At 43.8% G+C, this 19,750-nt stretch overlaps 1 protein-coding gene across 2 annotated transcripts in view; it reads left to right on the forward strand.

The window, feature by feature from the left end:
• CTNNA1 (catenin alpha 1) overlaps positions 1-19,750 on the forward strand; it is a 124,925-nt gene that overhangs the window by 13,798 nt on the left and 91,377 nt on the right. For both annotated transcript variants that reach the window (XM_060232955.1, XM_060232948.1), the window contains 3 exons: positions 2,682-2,801; positions 4,792-5,058; positions 11,495-11,698. In XM_060232955.1, coding sequence (XP_060088938.1) covers positions 2,682-2,801; positions 4,792-5,058; positions 11,495-11,698 — 591 coding nt within the window. The remainder of the gene's footprint in view (positions 1-2,681; positions 2,802-4,791; positions 5,059-11,494; positions 11,699-19,750) is intronic.

Genomic DNA, 19,750 nt, shown 5'->3' on the forward strand with positions numbered 1-19,750 from the left:
CACCTTGCTCAAGGTGGCAAATTTTAACATGTCCGAGGGAAAAGAGCTGGCTCCTGCTCCAGTGCAGAGGCCAGCAGCCTATCCAGCTTGTGGCTTGCTTCAGGTTGACTGTGTAGGAGCAGAAAATGGCAGTGGTGTTCGGAAAAGGCTTCAGGACATGCACCATTTGGGACAGGGCCACCCAGTCATTTGAGCTTATGCTGAGCTCCTTTCCTCCATGCAGGATGGGCATGGATGAGATGACATCCAGCACTGCCAGCCTTCTGCTCCACCAGTCGCTCAATCATCACATAGGTGAAGTTCCAGCAGGTGGGGATGTCCTGTAGGAGCTGTTCAGGCCTCTTGTGCAGCTGGAGGCAGATCTGATGCCACGAGAGAAGTGTAGCCTTGTCCCAGATGGGCTTGATGCTGTTCCCAACCCAAGATCATCCCTCATTGCCAGGTGCAGGATGTGTGTCATTCAGATGATGCCGTTGAGGCCCACAGCCTTCACCCCTGCCAACATGTTAGCACCCACATCTGTGACGATGTCATCTATAGGCATCCACTTTTGCAGGCTAGTGCAGATCGTAGAAGTAATGTTCTTTGCCAAGTGGTCTGCATCCATCACCTGTGTGTGGAGCAGAACCAATTTGTAGCCTAGTGGCAGGATTGTTCTCTCCTTCCAGGGCCCTGGTCTTGCATTGGCAGTCCAGAGGTCCTGTGGTTGCTGTCAGTGGGTAGTGAGGGGGATAGGGAGCCATGCTGATGGCTGCTCCATAGGTCTGCCATGAATTGTGTGGTCTGCCCTCATGCTCTGGACAACTGGGACTTGACTATCTACATCAGAATGATGCAGGGAGGGCACAACTCACTGGCCAGGAGTCCTATGTGGGGCGATGGAATACATGGCACAGCAGCCAGCGAAAGCTCATATCCTCTACAACAGGCAAAGGTTGTCCATCCAGGGCAACCATCTCACCAGTGAGGTGAGTGAATGCCTCCTGGGCTTTCCCCTTAGCCCTTTTGCCCAGTGGTGCCAGTGTCCCCATGGGAATGGCCTCTTGGAGGATGGCTTGCCTGGAGGTTCCATTCCCACCCACAGCCCCCTCTGTGTTAGCCTTTTACTTGAGAAGGATTCAGCTCCCTCTTTCTCCCTGCCGTGTAGGCCTCTTCTTCTCCTTACTGGGTGGCATCCATTGCTCTAGAGGCAACAGAATAGGGTGGTGCCTTTAGGTGCCTACAGAGGGTGGAGGACAGCAGGTGTTTAGGGTCTGAGCCCCTCCGCACCTGGAGGTTGCAGACCCATTATTCTTCAACACAGGGGTTGTTGCGAAGGGTTTGAGTGTGGGCTGAAAACGGGGACCCCAAAATGGGGCAGTCTAGTGCTGAACTGGGAGGACCGATGGAGGGGTGGACTGGAAATGGAAGCATCCCCAAAGAGTTTGGGATGTGAAGGAGCTGGATGTTTCTCTGCCACCCCTTGATTAATTCACCACCCTCAGATTCCTCCTCCTCTGCAAAGAGTCTTAGCAACTGCTCCTGTTTGGACAGCACTAATAGCTCTTCTGCCCTGACTCCATCCCCAAGAGCACATCCGGGGAAAAGGCTCTGCCTCTGAGACCCTTGGTGGTGACATGCCACTGCAGCTGGGCACTGCTAGTCAGGAGTGGGCCAGCAGGTCAGGCTCGTCCCAAAGGAACAGGGACCTGTGGGACTAGAGGGTGGACTTCTTTGCCCCATGTCGAGCACCCTTGGCCCGTTCTCAGCCTTCATAGCATAGGAGTGCTGATAATTTGAAGAGAGGGCGAGTCTTCAGCTGAGGAATCCACTGGCTTTGCCCCTCTGCCTGGCTGTAGCAGAGGAACAGGTGGTGTGGGTTGAAGCCTTGGGACAGGTGCAGAAAAATCCGACTCAGGAGGGAGTGTGCGAGTCCTCAACCAAGGAATCCAGTGGATTTGCCCCTCTGCCAGTATTCCAAATCCTTCTATCTCTGCCTCTTAACAGTCTTCTACTTCCTCTCTGCCTAACTACCTGCTAATAAGTGAAAGCAGCTGGGTGTGAGCTGGGGATTTGTATCCTTTCTGCTTCCATAGAGCAGAATGGGATCTCTCTTGTTGGCAACCAGAGCTGCCTATCCAAATTTGGAGAACTAAGATTGGTGTTTCCAGAGGTGCAGAAATCCATCTCCCCCCCCCCCCCCCACACACACACCTTAACAATTGATTCATTGGCACCAGCATGCCTGGCCCACATACCACTCCCATGAACCATACGAACCTCCCTGAAAAACACTATGGTTTGTGGAAGAACTGACTGCAAGAACCAAGGCTTGCAAACCATAAACTGGGTCCAGTTCATGACCCATCCCTACCTCCCTTGTCTTCTTGGTCTCTCAAGTATTTTTCAGGAGTGTATGTACAGAACTATAGTGGACTTTTAATGAACTTGCTTTATTCTTTTTTATGAACTTGTTCCATGCTTTAGGTTGCAACCCAGTGTTTAATTCTGTATGCCTTAAAAAGTGGTAATGGCTTGCTTAAATCCGTGCAGTTTACAATCAGTACTTTTCACTAAATTAACACACCTCTGGGGAGAGGGCAGTAACAGTTCATTGTACTGCTTGAGCACTTCCAGAATCTTCTTAAATGGTAAAACCTTCCAATTTTCTACATAGTTTAAAACTTGTTTTAATATTCTAGGTAGAAGAAGGCATCCTGAAACTCAGAAATGCTGGTACTGAACAGGATTTAGGAATACAGTACAAAGCTCTTAAACCAGAGGTGGATAAACTTAATATAATGGCAGGCAAGAGGCAACAGGTATGGTACAAATTTTACATTTTTTCAAACTGGCTCATGTTTGGACAGAATCCATGTTGGTCAATATTATAAAATGGAAGCTATTGATAAACCTGGCAGTTTATCATCATGTCTTAAAGGCCATCTAAAAGGTAATCTATATGGATAGCACAAATTAACTATAGAAAACATGTGGGCAAATTGCGCATTAGTGAATAATAAGTCTGGGAATTTTGGAAACCAGAAAAAATTACGTGTGCAAAGTTACCAAATATAATGTAAATCTATACTGAAAATTAAAGATTTAATATTAAAGAAATTATAACATTTAAACATTGGAGGAGTATTTTTACATTCAATTAATAATGCACTTCTAGTCCACTTTACAGTTGGTTTTTATTGTGTGAAACAGCAAAATCCACTTGGAGATGGCTAAAGCGGATTGAAAGTGTATTATTCAGCATGTGCGATTCTACTTCTGTGAGGGAAATAATGCAACAAAGTATACAGGCTTTGGGGGCAGTCTGCCAAACAGTGGGTTGATTCTTTGTTACTGTTACCAATGGAGTGATTTCTGAGGTTTTCAGTGATTATATGGGAGGATTGTTGCAATTTGTGGATAGTTTAACCACTTTTACTAGCCTTTAGCTTAGAATGGGTGACATGAGGGCGGGAGACATGAGCCCTGCATGTATGACCCCTTCACACATTGACTGAGCATGTGGAGGGAGAAACTGGGGAGGAGCATGCTGTCCCAACCTCCACATGATCTCCAGGTTGTGAGCATGGTATCTGTTTGCAGAGGCAGTGGCCATGTGAACTCTCCCTCCCCTGTGATTGGCAAGATTCCAAATTCAGCATCCCCATCACAGGAAAGAAGCGTTCATGTGGATGCTATCTGTGCATATAAATGCCATTCTCACAAGCCAACAGGCCAGAATGGGGCCAATATGTTTCTGCATGCAATATGATTCTTCGCATTCAGTCAATATGAGGAGGGGATTATGCACAGAGCTATAGTGAACTTTAATTGGTTGAAGTCCGTAGTAGAAGAAAATAAAAAGCTACCCTCAGACTTACCAGAGTGATAATTATTATCTTGGATCCTGCAATGCTGAAACATAAACAGACATGGTGCAGTTTTGCCTACCTTCTAGGAATGCAAGTGCAGATACAGTAAGTTGGTTTAGCACAAACAGGTACTGTGGTCTGCCTTGTACTTCCTCTTGTGCAAGAGCTCTAGCGCAAGCAGAAATTTTGTACTGGATTCGGCCCGTAGCGTGCAACAAAAAGAGCTAAAAAGACAGCTGAGGAAAAGCTGTCTGAAGAATGAAGCCTTTGGTCAGCATAGGAAAACAGACACTGGAGAAAGTGGAGCCCTGAAGTAAGCTCAGGTGCACTATATATGCCAGGGGTGGCCAACGGTAGCTCTCCAGATGTTTTTTTGCCTACAACTCCCATCAGCCCCAGCCATCAGCCATGCTGGCGATCTACCGTTGGCCACCCCTGATACATGCTCTTTCCAAAATCCAAATCCAAAAATGTTGATTTTCTTAAAGTACACATCTCTAGAGCCTAATTTCTGCTCTTCTCAACAGAAGACTAAGCCTGTGCCACCACTGTTGCTCCCTCCAGCATCATTTTCCCTAACTGTACTTCATTGATTAGTCTAATGTGTTTGTTGCAGAGATTGTAGTGTGTTGGTGCCGAGAACTTGCATAAAGGAGCAGTTTGAGATATTGTCACCTGACTCTTAGAAGTTCTTAGTAAAACTAATGAGGCTGTGCTCGTTTATTTTTCTCTTTTGATGTTCTATGCTTTTGGTACTGAAAGCTGAGCATCCAGGCCTCTGTGGCTTCAACTTGGCTGCTTTGGAGACTATGTAGAACTTTGTAACTTCTGTTGAATGCTAGACCTCTAAAAAGTAGCAAAATGCAGTGTTCAGTTGTGTGGGAGTCTAAACCTTTATTTCACTAGGCAAAATACTTTTATTTGAATATATTCCCTGCAGGAATTAAAAGACATAGGTCATCGTGATCAGATGGCTGCAGCCAGAGGAATTCTTCAGAAAAACATTCCTATACTGTACACCGCTTCTCAAGCATGCCTGCAACATCCTGATGTGGCTGCTTATAAAGCCAACAGGGACTTGATTTATAAACAATTGCAGCAAGCAGTGACAGGAATCTCTAATGCAGCCCAAGCAACGGCTTCTGAGGACTCAGTTCAGCAGCACAGCGGTGGGGGAGAGTTGGCTTATGCACTTAACAACTTTGATGTAAGTACTGAATTTAACAAGAAAAAATGTGCATAGTATAAAGGGCAGCTGCCTTGACCTGTATAGCCCAGGAAGCCCTGGCTTGTATTTGGATGGGAGGCCTCCATCCAGGGTTGTGATGCTGATTCAGGCAATGGCAAGCCACCTTTGAATGTTTTTTGCCATGAAAACCCTATAGGGTCACTGTAAGTCAGCTGTGACTATACCACACACATAAGAGAGGGGGAGAGCTATAAACAGTGTACCTAATACTGATGAGAGCAGTTTCGTGTAGTGGGTAAGAGCAGAGGCTGTAATCTGGAGAACTGAGTTTGATTCCCTACTCCTCTACATGCAGCTGCTGGGTGACCTTGGGTTAGTCACAGTTCTCTCAGAGCTGTTCTCTCAGAGCTCTTTCAGCCCCACCTATCTCACAGGGTATCTGTTGTGGGAAGAGGAAGGGAAGGAGATTGTAAGCCACTCTGAGTGAAGGGCAGGGAATAAATCCAGTCTCCTCCTCCTCTTCTAATGCAGGGTGGTTCAGACATCTGCAGATCCCTTTGAAACTTGTGAGCCAGCTCTTTATTTATGATGTCAAGATGTCTCTGAGTTTCCATTTGAAAAGATGCTCCTTTTAAACACAATTTATTGAAATACAGATTAAAGCATCCATATTTATAAATGGAGGGACTCATCTTTTGCTTTAGGCAAGGCATGTCCCTTGTCTTGGAAGACTGCACTTGTTATATTCATGGAAGTGTGTCAGATGAGGGGGCCTGTACAAAGCATAGCAGTTTTATTAGAATCACGGAAGGCACCATATAGGCTATCTAATACAAGTCCTTGCTTAATGCAGGATCGGCATTTTCCAAAAGGGCCTATGACCAAAGATTCCATGTACACCAAACAGCTTGTGAATAGCCACTCTTGGGCCTCAATTCTGTAAGCATATTTTCTTTTCCCCTTGTCATACCTCTGTGCTGCTTTCCCATAGGCCTCTGCTGCCTTCTAGAATTTCTTCAAGACTTCCAGATTTCTTTCAGTGTAGTTTCCAAGGTCCACTCTCTTTCCTGTTCTCAAGGTTCATGATGAGTGCACCTTTGTCAGATTGCAGCATCAGATTCCCTGTCCATTTTCTGAACCTGAAGAAAGCAGGGGTTCTTTCTGATACTGAGCCAAACTTCAGCAGTTGGAAAACAATAACAATTTCTTTCTGGCTTTTCCCTATAACTCAACCCCTCCTTCCCAGCTTAGGAAGTCAGAAGCTTACATCCCTCCCCAGTGCAGTCATGGGTTATCAAACAAGGCCTCTCCTCTTCCTATGAAAGTGCAGATTTGGGCCAGATATTAAGGCAGGCCAAAATCTCAGGATGCTTGTCTACTCACCTTCATAACCTGCCTAAGACTTTTCCTGCTTCGGTACAGATTCCTACAGTAGCCCACAGTGTTGTGAGATTTTCCTCCAGCATCATTCCCTGATAATTTCCTCCTTCGTCCTGTTTCTTGTGCTTTCAGTCCTTCAGGCATTTGCTGCCACCACCCATTCTTTCCAGAAATCAGTACTAGAATATTGCTGCCAGCCTACATGGTGCTTTAACAGTAACAGAAGGGAAGGAAAAGACAGGTTCCTACCTTGAGGCTGAACAAGTTCTTTTTTAATCTGCTGTTCAGTCCTATTACTTAACCTAGTCTTGGTCTCTTCACTTCCATACTCAATATTTTCTACTTACATACTGTCTTTGTCTTTTTTCCCCCTTCCTCCTGCCACCCTTCCAACCTCCAAACTTCAGGTAGGGGAGGTAGATGAACCTATTAAACAAGGTAGCAGCATCTGAGCCAAATTGTAATCTGCCTTAATTTTTTTACTACATTAAGAACATGAACTATAGTATGCAACTTTAGCACAAAGTTGTGCTTCAGTAGATTTATGAAATTTGAAGGTATAAATGCCTTCATTTGTACTCTTTTTCAGGTTTAATGACTCCCTCAGAATTGTGATGGTATTATTTCTTCTGAATTCTTTGTTTCTACTGAATCTGCCTTTTAAGTAATCTGTGGTCTCTGTTAAACCACGTGTTTCAATTTACCTCTATGTTCTGATCCAATAGAATATCCTGGACCTTGACATATAGAGAACTGAATGATTCAAGAATCTGGACAGGTTGGCAAGATTTATATTGGCTTAGTTGGTGAGGAAAAATATCTGGTCAATCTTTCAGAGTTCATAATAGCACAAGCTGAGGCACTGGAGATAGGCCTCCAGCACAGATAACAAAGGCTTTTCAAATTTTGAGAGAGCGATAAACTTTGTGGTATGGCTAAATGCTGAGGGCACAAAGAGAAATAAATGGGCAGATGATTAGCACCCATATAACCGCCAACTTTAAGTTGATTGAAATAGCAAAGGTGTTCCATTGAAACAATAACATAGTCGGTTAAGCTTTCTCCCTTTGGCCCCAACCAATGCATTCATTTGTATAGGAGAAGTTCCAGATATAACCAGCATTTGTCATGGAACTGCAACTGGTGTGCTATAAAATACCCAAATATATCATCATCATTGGGGAGAGGCTCGGCTAGAAAAAAAATACTTTGGAAATAGAGACCATCAATGTGGTAGCAAATAAAAAGAAGGGTTTGTTTACCTGAATATAGAAACAGTATTGCAGGGGTGTCAAATTCATTTGTTATGAGGACCGGATCTGATATAAATGAGACCTTGTTGGGCCAGACCATGTCAGGCCAGGACATATGTATACCTATTTAAGATTAGGTAGCAGAGATATAAACGTTATAAAGAACACAAGCACAATTTTTTTTAAAAAAATCTTATAACATGCTTAAAACGTTACCACTTGTTGGTATTAAGGGTGCTTCTTTGTATCTCTCCCAGGGATACTGGGCAAAGGAAGCTCTGGCTATTTCCTTCCCCTTTCCCCTCCCTTCCTCGGGGACCAGGAGGAGGAAGGAAGACAGGCGTGGAAAAACAAGCTCTGCCTTCCCCCCCTTCTCCCGAAGGGAGGAACCTCAGGCAATGGAGAAAATAGAGGTTTTGCTCTGTAGCTCTTGTGCAATTGAGCAAGCCTTGCAAAGCAAGCTGTTATGCAGAAGGAAGCAAGAAATAGGGAGAAGGAAGCAGATGACAGGCAGTTGCTCGGGGGCTTGATAGGAGCACTCTGGGAGCCTGATTTGGCCCCCAGGCCTCATGTTTGTCACTCCTGGTATACAGGCTGCAACATATTTCTGTTTCTATATAAGCATTTTAGAAGAGAAGCTTACTTAGCAATTAATTTGGATGTTTGGTTGAATGCTGGCCTCTTCAGTATTACACCCTTATTCTACAGTTACTTGGAAATAAATCCTGTTGAACTCAGTGGGGCTTACTTCTGACTAATCAAGTATAGAATTAGGTCACAGACACCACACTGATCAGATTAGTGATCGTAAATACATATTGAGGTGGAGAATAATAAATGTATCTCCAAATTGAAAGATACACGGCTTTTTATTTTAATGAACTTTCATTCAGAGCTTGTTGGGCTCCATCTCATATTTGTGTTTGTTCCATGTATGCTTCAGACACCTCCTGACTATTCTCCTGGACAAATACCCATATTTGAAGTTTGAACATTGGACTTAAGAATGTTTATTTAGTAATCCAATTGAAGGCAGTGATGCTGTGATTGCTAGCATATTGCTTGAATACTGGATCTAAAATTTGCAGTGGTGTGATTTGGCTGTTAGTGGTTTTTAACACTCTTTAAACATTTCACTTTTATCTGATAGACTATTTTGCAAGATTCCCCCATCCCCAAGTTCTTCAAGGTTTTACAGGATTTCAGAATGCTTATTTAGAACTCAAAAGGATGTCATGTAGTTGGAAATGCTATATACACTCCTTGAGGGGGGTAGAAGGTGAATGAACTAAACTCAACAAATTGTGTTGACAGTCCTATTTGCTTCTTCCAGGGAAACTGCAGAAGGTTCTTGTCCCCATATAAAACATTTTCCCCAACCAATTTACTTTCTAATAGAATCACAGAATTAAAGAGTTGGAAGGGACCTCCAGGTTCATCTAGTCCAACCCCTTTCACAATGCAGGAAATTCACAAATGCCTCCCCCTAAGTTCACAGAATCAGCATTGCTGTCAAATGGCCATCTAGCCTCTGTTTAAAAATCTCCAAAAGAGAACTCACCACCTCCTGAGGAAGCTTATTCCATTGAGGAACTGTCAGGAAGTTCTTCCTAATGTTTAGCCAAAAACTCTTTTGATTCAGCTTCAACCCATTGGTTCTCAATAGAGAAACTACTTCATTTTCCCAGCATTCTGTTGGCAATTATTTTGAATAATCTACGGCATCATAACAGTTTCATTGCTAGAGCAGGTTTGCTGTAGACAGCTAACTGCCTATTCTTGGCTTGTGCCCAAAGTAGTGAGAAGGCCATCAATTAGCTGAAGTGTTGACGTAAGTTGTATGAGTTCTGGCCCCAATTTCTTCCTTCTCTAATCAGATTTGTGTTACTTATTTCTGTTTTCTATAGTATTCTGAAGCTTTTTCATCTTCCTTTCCCTATGTCCTTGATACTTTTCCCCTTTATTACCTCCTTCACCATTAAAACTTATTTTTGAAAGAGTTGGGTTTTAGCTTGTTAAGAGAACTCCCTGGAAAACCTATTTATTATCCATTCTCCAAGGAGTTCAAGGCAACACGTGGGCCCTTCTTTCAGTCTTATCCTGAGAACAACAGCATGAGGTAGGTTAGCCTGACTGGTCCCAGATCAGCTAGCAAACTTCATGGCAGAGCACAGATTTGAACATAAGTCCTTCCCAGCTGTCATCCAGCATTCCAGCCACATTGGCTGTCCACTGTAAGTTTTCCATAACTGTGCTCACATTGGCATGCCTGCTCCACAATCATTCCTGATCTTTTTTTCCCCTGTTTGGTATAGATGGCAATCAGTGGTCTGTATCCAGGGCTGCCAGTTTTTCCAAGCCTGGTTCAAGGAATTGCTTTTGAAGTTTTTAAATGGTCAGGCATATCTGTAGTACTATTTTACACTACAAAGCATTACATCATGAACCTATCACGTGTAAATTGAATCGGCCATGAAATTCTACTGGAGAAGCCTTGATGTGGGCCATTTTCTCCTTAGATCTTCTGTAAGCTCTAGGTAGGGCTTCTCAGTGGCTCTGCATCTGTAGAGCAACCTCCCTAAGAAGGCTGGCTCTTTGCTTGATTTTACTTGTGGCAATAAGGCCAGTATTCAGATGCCACCTTAGCACCCCTTTTGGGATCACATGAATGTGTGTCTGCCTGATGATTTACTATTATTACAACACCACTGTAGTTTTATTGTAAATATCCTTGAGTATTTCACGTCAGAAAGAGTAAGGAGTTTTATAAATAAATGAGATTATTATCCTGGGCTTGTTTCCCCTGAGACTTTGCACTTCAGAACTCTCAAAATGCCTCCTTCCCTGCATGCATGCATGTAAGCTGTGCTGGCTGCTAGGCATTTTGAATTGGCAGCACTGAAAAGCTTGTTTGGTTAACGCTGTGCAATGGAAATAGGCAGATAGCCTTGAGAAAAACAGTGGGATTGGCTGGTGATGCTGCAAAGGCTACTGATTTGGGCTGCTTCAGAGAAGTTATTGGGTTGATTGGAGGGGCAAGGATGTCTAGGGAGTGCTTTTGAAGGTAAAAAGGTCAGAGTTTATCTTCCCCTTTTGTATTTCGAATGAGATCTCCCCTGCATGAATTGGCATGCTAGTTGAGGATGGGACACAGCAGAATGTTGGCTGGAATGAAGGTGTGTGAACTGTTGAAATAGTTGCAAGGCTTTACTGTTAGTGTGAATAGAATACATACATATGCATGTGAGGCTGTGTGATACCAGCCCACTTTTGCAGACTTATTGTTCAACAGCTTCTCTAAAAGAAAGTCAAGTACAGCTGCATTTTTAGCTAAACCTGTACTATTAACAAGACATTCCTAAAATATTTCTTGCATTAACAAACCATCTCTCTCATGACTGAAACCTCATGGAGCCATATTATATTTTTTAAAAAGGGGAATTAATCACTGAGGCATTTTTAATTTGGTATAACTGGTTATGATCCATACTCATGCAAAATGCTGATATGCTTGAAGGATTTTTGTTTGTGGTATAACATTCTAAATATGGGTGACTAGAACCCTCTACAGTTGGAATCTCTTATATGCAAAATAGTTGTGTCTATTCAGACTCTATTATTGCAGTGGGCTTCACTGGATTAATTAGATGAAACTGAATAATTCTGGATATGATTTAATGTAACTATGACAATGTTGTGTTTGTCAAAGGATGGCTGTTACAACTGTTAACATTTCTTGGAAATTCTATGATAACGTTCATCACACTGGTCCATAGTAGTGAGTCTGTTATTAAAAGTTGAAAACCCTTTCTTTTTACCAGAAACAAATTATTGTGGATCCTTTGAACTTCAGTGAGGAGCGTTTTAGGCCTTCCCTGGAAGAGCGCCTGGAGAGCATCATTAGTGGTGCAGCCCTGATGGCTGATTCGTCTTGCACACGTGATGACCGACGGGAGCGCATAGTTGCAGAGTGTAATGCTGTGCGACAAGCCTTGCAAGATCTCCTTTCAGAATACATGGGAAATGTGAGTAACCAAAGTGTATGCACGTGGTTTTTAAATTAAGTTTTAATGTGTACGTCTTTGGGGTTTCAAGAGAAGCAGTGAAACAGTATGGCTTGAGTTTAAATACAGGATCCCTACAAATATAAATGAAACAAGTGGGAACTTGTGATAATTGTAGAGGAGGGATCACTGCTCCCTCTTAGCTGCAGCTTCCCCCTCTTCCACACCATTTCTGGAAACCACTGTAGCTACCCCCCCCCCCCCGCAATCACCTCCACTGCCTGTATTTCCAGCTCCTCTCCCATCTCTTACAGTGCTGCTTGGCCTGCCCCTTTGCCTTCAGTCACAGCAAACAGTGTGGTTCCCAGCCTTTTTGTGTGTGGGGCGAGGGGAAATTTAAACCCCTATATGTCTTAAAATTTTCAGATTTTTCTACCAACATGAGGTAAGTGTGTAAGTGTGACCCTGATTCACAGATTTAGAGATCTGTGGATTGGGGCCATGCTTGAGAAAGAGATATATAGTGAATTAATCCAGCACCATCTTGTGCTTCCTTTTGGCTGTGTTAATTTTAAAAACACACACTAATATTTAAGTTATTGTAGATCATTTGACTTAAGGGTGTGGGTATGTCAATGGGTAGAATGGATTTTTATACTAAAGATATATCTGGGTGGCTTTATTTTGTTGCCTAAATTGCCCTTAAATTTAGAAAAGTTCTGTCCAAATCTTCACTGGGGCTTGGGATCATGATTGCTGTTCCCTTTTTTAAGTTACAGCATTTCCCTTCTCATCAGTCTTCTTTTCTTCTTGGTTAAGCCTGCTGCTTTAAGGTTCATATGGCTTGGTTTCCAAACTTTAGTCTAAACGTTGTAGCCTATACTTTCTATTGGATGTGGCCAAACTTTAACAGGCAGAAACAGAGAAAATAAATCAATGCGTCAACAATCCTTGCCATGCAAAAGTTTTTATTATACAACTTAAATTGATGCATTTTCTATTGAAAAATTGCATTTGGAGTTTCATAACTGCCTGTTAGCTAATGTCTTCTGTAGAAGCTCTGCACTGCCACCTTCATAGGTAAAGTGGGTGGTAGCCAGAGAGAGTGCCTGACTTCGGCTCCTTTCCTACATCAGTTTGATTGGTGCCAAGTGTAAGACACTAGATGAATTTCCCCCATCATGTTCTCTTGAGTTGTGGTCCCCCCAGCACTACTACTAATTACTGGCTCTTTTATTCCTTGACTTGTTTTACTGTGTATTCTCTCCTTTGCTTTGGTGATTTGAGATACTGTTTTATTAAACAGTGTACTACCTGTTGCTCTTAATTATATTCATTGTTTTGTTATTTTCCCCCCTTTGTTGTTGTGATAAACATCAAAGTTATGGAAGTGCTATTGTTGGGTCAAATAACTGCAGCCATGAAAATGGAAAGTTTAAATCAGGGGTGGGGAACCTTTTTTTCTGCCAAGGGCCATTTAGATATTTATAACGTCATTCGTGGACCATACAAAATAATCAACTTCAAAAACAGTTCTCTGCTGAGGGAGAAAGAATTTGGGCTGGCAAAATTAATGCAAATAATTGTTTTTCAATTTGAAGTAATGTGGGGAAAGCCTAATTTGACACACACACACACCCGGCTCGCCTAGGTCCAGGGCTTTTTTTAATAGAAAAAACCCAGCAGGAACTCATTAGCATATTAGGCCACACCATTTGGGATAATAAAGTGCAAATTGAACTGGTGGTAGCTGGCTCCAAGAAAGAAATGGGGGGAGAAATGGAAAGAAGGAAATAAATGGGGAAAGAAAAGTAATAAAGGAAAATAAAGAAAGTGGGGAAGAAAGAGGAATAAAGGGAAATAAAGAAAGGGAAATTAAGGGAAACAAAGAAATGGGAGGAAGAAATAGAAAGAAAGGAAAATAAAGAAATGAAGGGAAACTTACCTGAGTTGTGACAGTGACTTTTCCAGACCCCAAAGCAGTCGTGGCTGGCTGCCCAGCCAGGCCCCAGGGAGGCAGCTGTGCAGCAAGGCTGGGCCCTGGGATCCCTGCCGGGCCCCGGGGAGGCCACTGCACAGCGCAGCTGGATCCCATGATCCTCACTGGCCAGCCAGGCCTCAGGGAGGCTGCCATGTGGCTCGGCTCAGTAATCCCCGAGGGCCAGACCAAGCGATCTCGGCCCTCGGGATAGATGTTACCCACCCTTGGTTTAAATCATGTGCAAAGACTTCCAGATTCCATCACTGTGTAACTGCTGTTCTGCATGACACAAAGGATTGAGAATTGCTCTAAAGTGCAATGACAATCGAGCAGTAGAATGTCAACAGTATATATAATACTGTGACTTTTTTGTGATATGAAGAGGTTTGCTTGTGTCTATGAAAGACAAGAATTCTGACTGAATTAAGCAACTGATTGTCAGCATTCTTGGGAGACTGGATATCTGAAATGTTTTGTAGGAAGGTTGACCTATAAAACTGTCCTGATTAACAAGAAGCATCCTATATAAAATCCCACAAGTGGGTGGGAAGACCATGTTTGAAATAAAATTTGATCTTTTAGGTTAAAAACAGTTATCTAACAGGAAGGGGAGAACTAGTGTCTTCTACACCTGTGGTCTTTGTGGATTGGGACTCCACTAAACTGCAAGCACATGACAGGAAGAATGAGAGCCAGTTTCATGAAATTACTGGTGCCAAAGGCTATAACCATGGGCAGCCTGGGTAGGGAGCTGAAGCCATGCTCTACAAAACATACCATACTGAGGAATAAATCAAGAGACAGAGCCTCAGAAGAATTATGTGCAACCACCGAGTGATCTTGCCTCACCATCCTGATCTCAACATACAAAGAGGTGAGAGGCATGGCTTGTCCTCCATACACACAAACTGACAGTAGAGCCTCCCAAAAGGTAGCAAAACAATAATGGTGTTTTAGGGATGTGCAATCCAGAGGGTTGGACTCCATGACCCACCAAAGGTCCTAACTCATGTTTCTTGCTTCTCTACTATCATTATAAGAAAAGGAACTAATGTATTAAAAGAAATAGCTACTGCTGTGAAAATTTGGTCTTATGACCAGGGGAAAGAGGATAAGAAAATGCAAGAAGCCTTAATAGTGGATTGCAGAACAACAGATGTAAGTTCAGTTGATGACTGTGCCACTGCTCTGGTTTACTTTGTTGCTATTTACAGTATGAGAAGGTTGCTAAATGGCTGGTCAGATGGTGCTGCAGCCCCTGAGAGAGCAGTTGGCTCAAAAGATTGCTGTAGCTTCTTGCAGCTGGTGATCTGCAATTGGTCTGCACAGTGTTTATTTCATCCCAAAGAAAGTGTTTGTAATAAAGTGGCTCTCTTGAGTAGTTGTCTAGAAATATTCTGCATTAGGAACTCAAGCAGCAGTTCAGCGTCTTTCTTTTTTCAAGTGGGAATTAAGATCTGCTTTCCACAATGTGTGGGATGAGGCTTTGGAAATCATAAGAATAAAACAGTGGCCCGTCATGAGAGGTGATTCATGACTGTGTTGGAATGGCTAGTGGCAGGAGAGAACTCAAAGAAGGGAAAAGGCTACAAATTATAAATGGTTGAGGGAACTGGAGGAATGGGGGTAGAAACATGAAGATGTAGAGGATTACCAAATCAGTGTTAAGTACTGTGTCTGTGGGATATACCAATAGTAAAAAGCCTTGTGCTTGCACTCCTGTAAGGCTGTAGTCCAATAGTACCTTAAAGACTTAACATTTGCGGCTCTTTTTCAGGGTATGAGCTTTTGTACTCCTTTTTTCATGAAAACTCATACCCTGCTACAAATTTTGCTAGTCTTAACGGTGCTACTGGACTCCTATTCTTTTGTACTATTACAGACAGACTAACACAACTGCTTCCCGTCTTGATCTATTTCCTGTAAGGCAGGTAAACATTATTTTTAAAGTAGAGGAACTGAAATTTGGAGTTGTGTTGTACACCGTAGTAATTTCAAGGTAAAAGTCAGCTAAATCTACAAATCCCAAGTGCAGCTTTCTTATGTCTATAACTCCTTATGGAAGAGTTATGGGAGGTACGGAAGAGCACAGAAGCAAAATTGGCATATAGGCAATCACTAAGTTTGAATAAAAAAGAAAAAGGTGAAGTTTAATGGTATTCCATCCCTAAATATGAAGGCTGGCAAGATGTTTTATATTCCTACTCTTAGGCATAGGAACTTCATAATCAACCAGTTGCTCCCTGTTCGATTAGCTTGTTGGGTATTTGCAGACAGTAAAAATTTTAATTTAAAGCACAGACATGATAGGTCAACATGCTTATTTATAAATAGTTAAATGTAATGAAGATCCAGGGGAGGGGGAGAAGCTGTGTTAAATGGGTAGACCAATTTATTTCCATGACTCGAGTCAAAAATACTGGTCAAAATTCCCACCTATGCTACTTTGGCATAGGGGTCAAAGTGACCCCACATCACAGTGAAAAACAGTGGAAACCTGATAACTCTGTCATGGCATTAGCTACTAAGAAAAAAAATCAGGCCTCAAGAGTAGCTTTCTTCAGAAATGCAGGGCAAAGGAGAGTAAAATTGGGGTCAAAAATACCCCTCATGGAAAACATCAAAATCGCACAAAAACTTACTTGGGGTCAAATTGACCATACCATTTTTAAAGCAGAAGACACAATTGGGAATCTGTAAAACTTTATTTTTTATCATTCTTTGCTTTTCTACTCGGATCCATTTGATAAATTGAACATCTGTTTTCAGCATACTTCACCACTGAGAATTTACTTGAATTATATCATGAGAGCTGGGCCACTGTACAGTCTCGCACTTTTTAAGAATTGATGGTATACTTAAACCCAGAGTCCTAAATCATGACTTCCTCCATGAGAAGTAAATAATAATAAATAATAAAAATAGATATATATAATAAAAATAGGTATGAAAAATAATGCAGTTTAAAAACATCAGAAATGTCAATATAACTCATTAAAACATTCTAGACTTTTTTCCATTGAGCCACTCTTCATGTTGTCCTGAGGCAGTGTAAATTTATAGCATGACATTTTTAAAAATGTGTTTCAAAATGTTTCTTATGGTAAAATAAAAGTATAGCAATATGTAGAGGAAAGGCAGCTGAATATTCTAATCCAGTGGTTTTTGACCAGCTGGGCACCTGACAATGTATGCCATAACCCCTGCCTTTTGCCATTGCTTCCTACATGCATATTCCCTCTGCTTCACAGTCCTTTCATCATTGCCTGACTCATAGTCTTGCAAGATGAAAAGCTTACCTGCCATCTGTGTCATATAACAGCTTGAGGAGGATGTTTGGAAGGCTTACTTGCCCAGAAGGAATTGTTGCTCATGATTGGCTTTTAGTGAATTGTAATGCTGCATGAATATAAGAGGTAAGAAGTTTTCCCTTAAAAAGTTAATGGAAGTCTTCCTCAAATGATAAAAGAGCACACATTCCTTGGCAGCTAATGCAGTTAGAGAGCAAACTTAAGGAGAAACTTGATAGAAATTAATAAGTAGGCCAGTCAGCCTAAAGGGCAGGAAGCCAGTTAGATGATATTTATTGAAGAGGTACTGAAAGAAAAGAGTTGAAATAGCACTTGTTGGGTGGGGATGCTTTGATAAACCACATCAGGTAGAGGTAATGGTAGAAGATGAAGCTTTAGAAGTAAATTTCTAAAAGGAACAAATCAGTTTATAGTTGGATGGAAATGTGACATACAAATGCTTTTAAATAAAATAATAAAACGTGAAATTGTATCTTAACTGTGAAGTATTGCTTAGCTTCTTGACATGCGGTGAGGCAGGCCACTAGCAAACAGTTTTAAAACTGAATTGTGGGGAGGTGGAGAGCTTCAGGAAATAACTGAGATGTGTAATTACGATCTTGGATTAAGGGGTAGAAAACACTACTGAGGCTAGAATTGTCAAATGCACTTATAGATGTTGCTGAGGAAGAACCAGCAGGCTTTCATAAAAGTCTGTAGCACAATTTCATTCCCAAGTACATAAAAGGCAATTGTTAAACTAGTTTCAAAAAGATTTCACCACAGTTTCTCACCAAACGAAGTTGGCATTTGTGGTATAAGAGAATAGACACTTATTATGGGACAATAACTAAACGGGAAGTGCAGGTTCCATGAAATAGCCTAGTTAGTCTGCTGTAGCTGTCAGAACTTGTAACTTTTATATATGATGTTAGCCACACTGACTCCATGTTGTAATCCAATACTAACACATGATGCTTTGCCTCTGTAACTAACACAAACTGCTCTGCATTTCAAACACCCTGTGATCACTGGAGGGTGACAGATAACCCCTGGTCAACATCTGCAGGTGGCCCTTTGAAGCCAGGCCGAGCAGGCCCTCTCAGCGGGACTGCATCCTCCCTTCTGATAACGAATCCTGAGAACGAGACACTTGTCTGTAAACCGTGTGAAAGATCGTTTTATTGTTGCTGTCTTGACCACATAAAATGTAACTAGATGCCAGGCCCAGGCATCAGTGTTATCTTGAAGCTTCAGCACTGTAGTTCTCGAATAAATGCCTACACTTTGTAACAAGTTTTGGGTCTTGTTTGACGTTCTGCCAGTTCTGACTATATAACACTGCCGGCGGGCCCCGTCGCTGCAGCACTCCCGGCCCCGGGCCCCGCCGCCCCGGCACCAGCGGGGCCGCCACCAGCCGCGCCCGGAGGTCCGGGGGGAGGCGACGGTGGGGGAGCCAGGGAGCTGAAGATCACCTTCGACGGGGACGAGGTGGAATACTTCACCATCCAGTGCAACAGCTTTTTTACGCACTGGGGAGCGAGCTACCCCACGGAGGCGAGCCGCGTGGACCACATCGCCTCAAAGCTGAAGGGGCCGCAAGGAAGTGGTACGTGGGGCTATACACCGGGCGCAAGCCCGAGCTGGCCACGGTGGCCGACTTCCTCCAGGCGATGCTACGGCAGTACGGGGACCCCCTCCGAGAGGAGAAGGCCATCGAAGCCCTCCAGAGGATCGAACAGGGGAACCGCACTACCCGCGAGTATGCCACCGAATTCATGGGCCATTGTGCGGCGGCGAGAGGATGGAGCGAAGTCATGAAGTACACAGCCTTCAAGAACGGGCTCAACACAAACATCCTCGACAGGTGCTATCACCAGGGGCGACCCGACACCTTGGTCGGCTGGATGCAACTGGCCGGGGAGGTGGAGACCAACCTGCAGCACGTCGGGATGCACCGCCAGCAGCAACTGGGGAAGAAAGGGGGGAAGCCAGCCCAAGCCACCGGCAAACCCGAGGGGAAACGGTCCCCAACCACCTCCACTCCCGTGACGGCCAGCAGGAAATGCTTCAGGTGCGGAGACCCGGGGCATATCGCTGCCAACTGCCCCGTGAAGCCCCCGCCAACCCCCACCCCGTCCAAGCCGTTCGCGGGCACCCCGAAGAAGGGAGGAGGCCGCACCAAGGAGCCCAGTCGGGGCGCCGTCGCCGCTTCCATGGCGATTGACGAGGAATTTGCCACCGTTGCTGAGTCGAGCGAGGAGTCGTGGGACCAAGAGTCGGCAGAAAACGACAACAACCTGCTTTAATCGGTGCCGCAAAGCAGGTCCGGGAGACACCAGCACCAATGACGGTGAGAGTTACCGGGGAACTTTTATTCATGGCAGTGACAATGTTGAACCCCAGCCTAAAGCGCTTCATGCACGCCCAAGCCCTAATAGACTCTGGGTGCACCAGGGACATCATCACCCCGCGACTAGTAGAGGCCCTCAGCCTAACCCGGTCCCCCCTGCCCCATCCGATCCTATTCGAACAGATGGACGGGTCGGTGATGAAAGGGGAACCGTGCACCCACGAGACCCAAGCGGTTCCGTTAGGGACGGAGGACCACTGGGGGATAGAAACATTCGTGATAGCCCCTTCCTCCTCCTTCGACATAGTGGTGGGGGCGGGGTGGCTAGCGCGGCACCAGCCGGACATACGATGGGAAGAGCAGATTGTGCGCTTCCCCGACTGGCGGTGTGAGCACCACCACTGGCGGCCCGAATGGGGACCCAAGGCACCGCCTCGAAACGAGAGGCT

This window comes from Heteronotia binoei, chromosome 1 (assembly GCF_032191835.1).
Source record: "Heteronotia binoei isolate CCM8104 ecotype False Entrance Well chromosome 1, APGP_CSIRO_Hbin_v1, whole genome shotgun sequence".
NCBI classification, from domain to species: domain Eukaryota; kingdom Metazoa; phylum Chordata; class Lepidosauria; order Squamata; family Gekkonidae; genus Heteronotia; species Heteronotia binoei.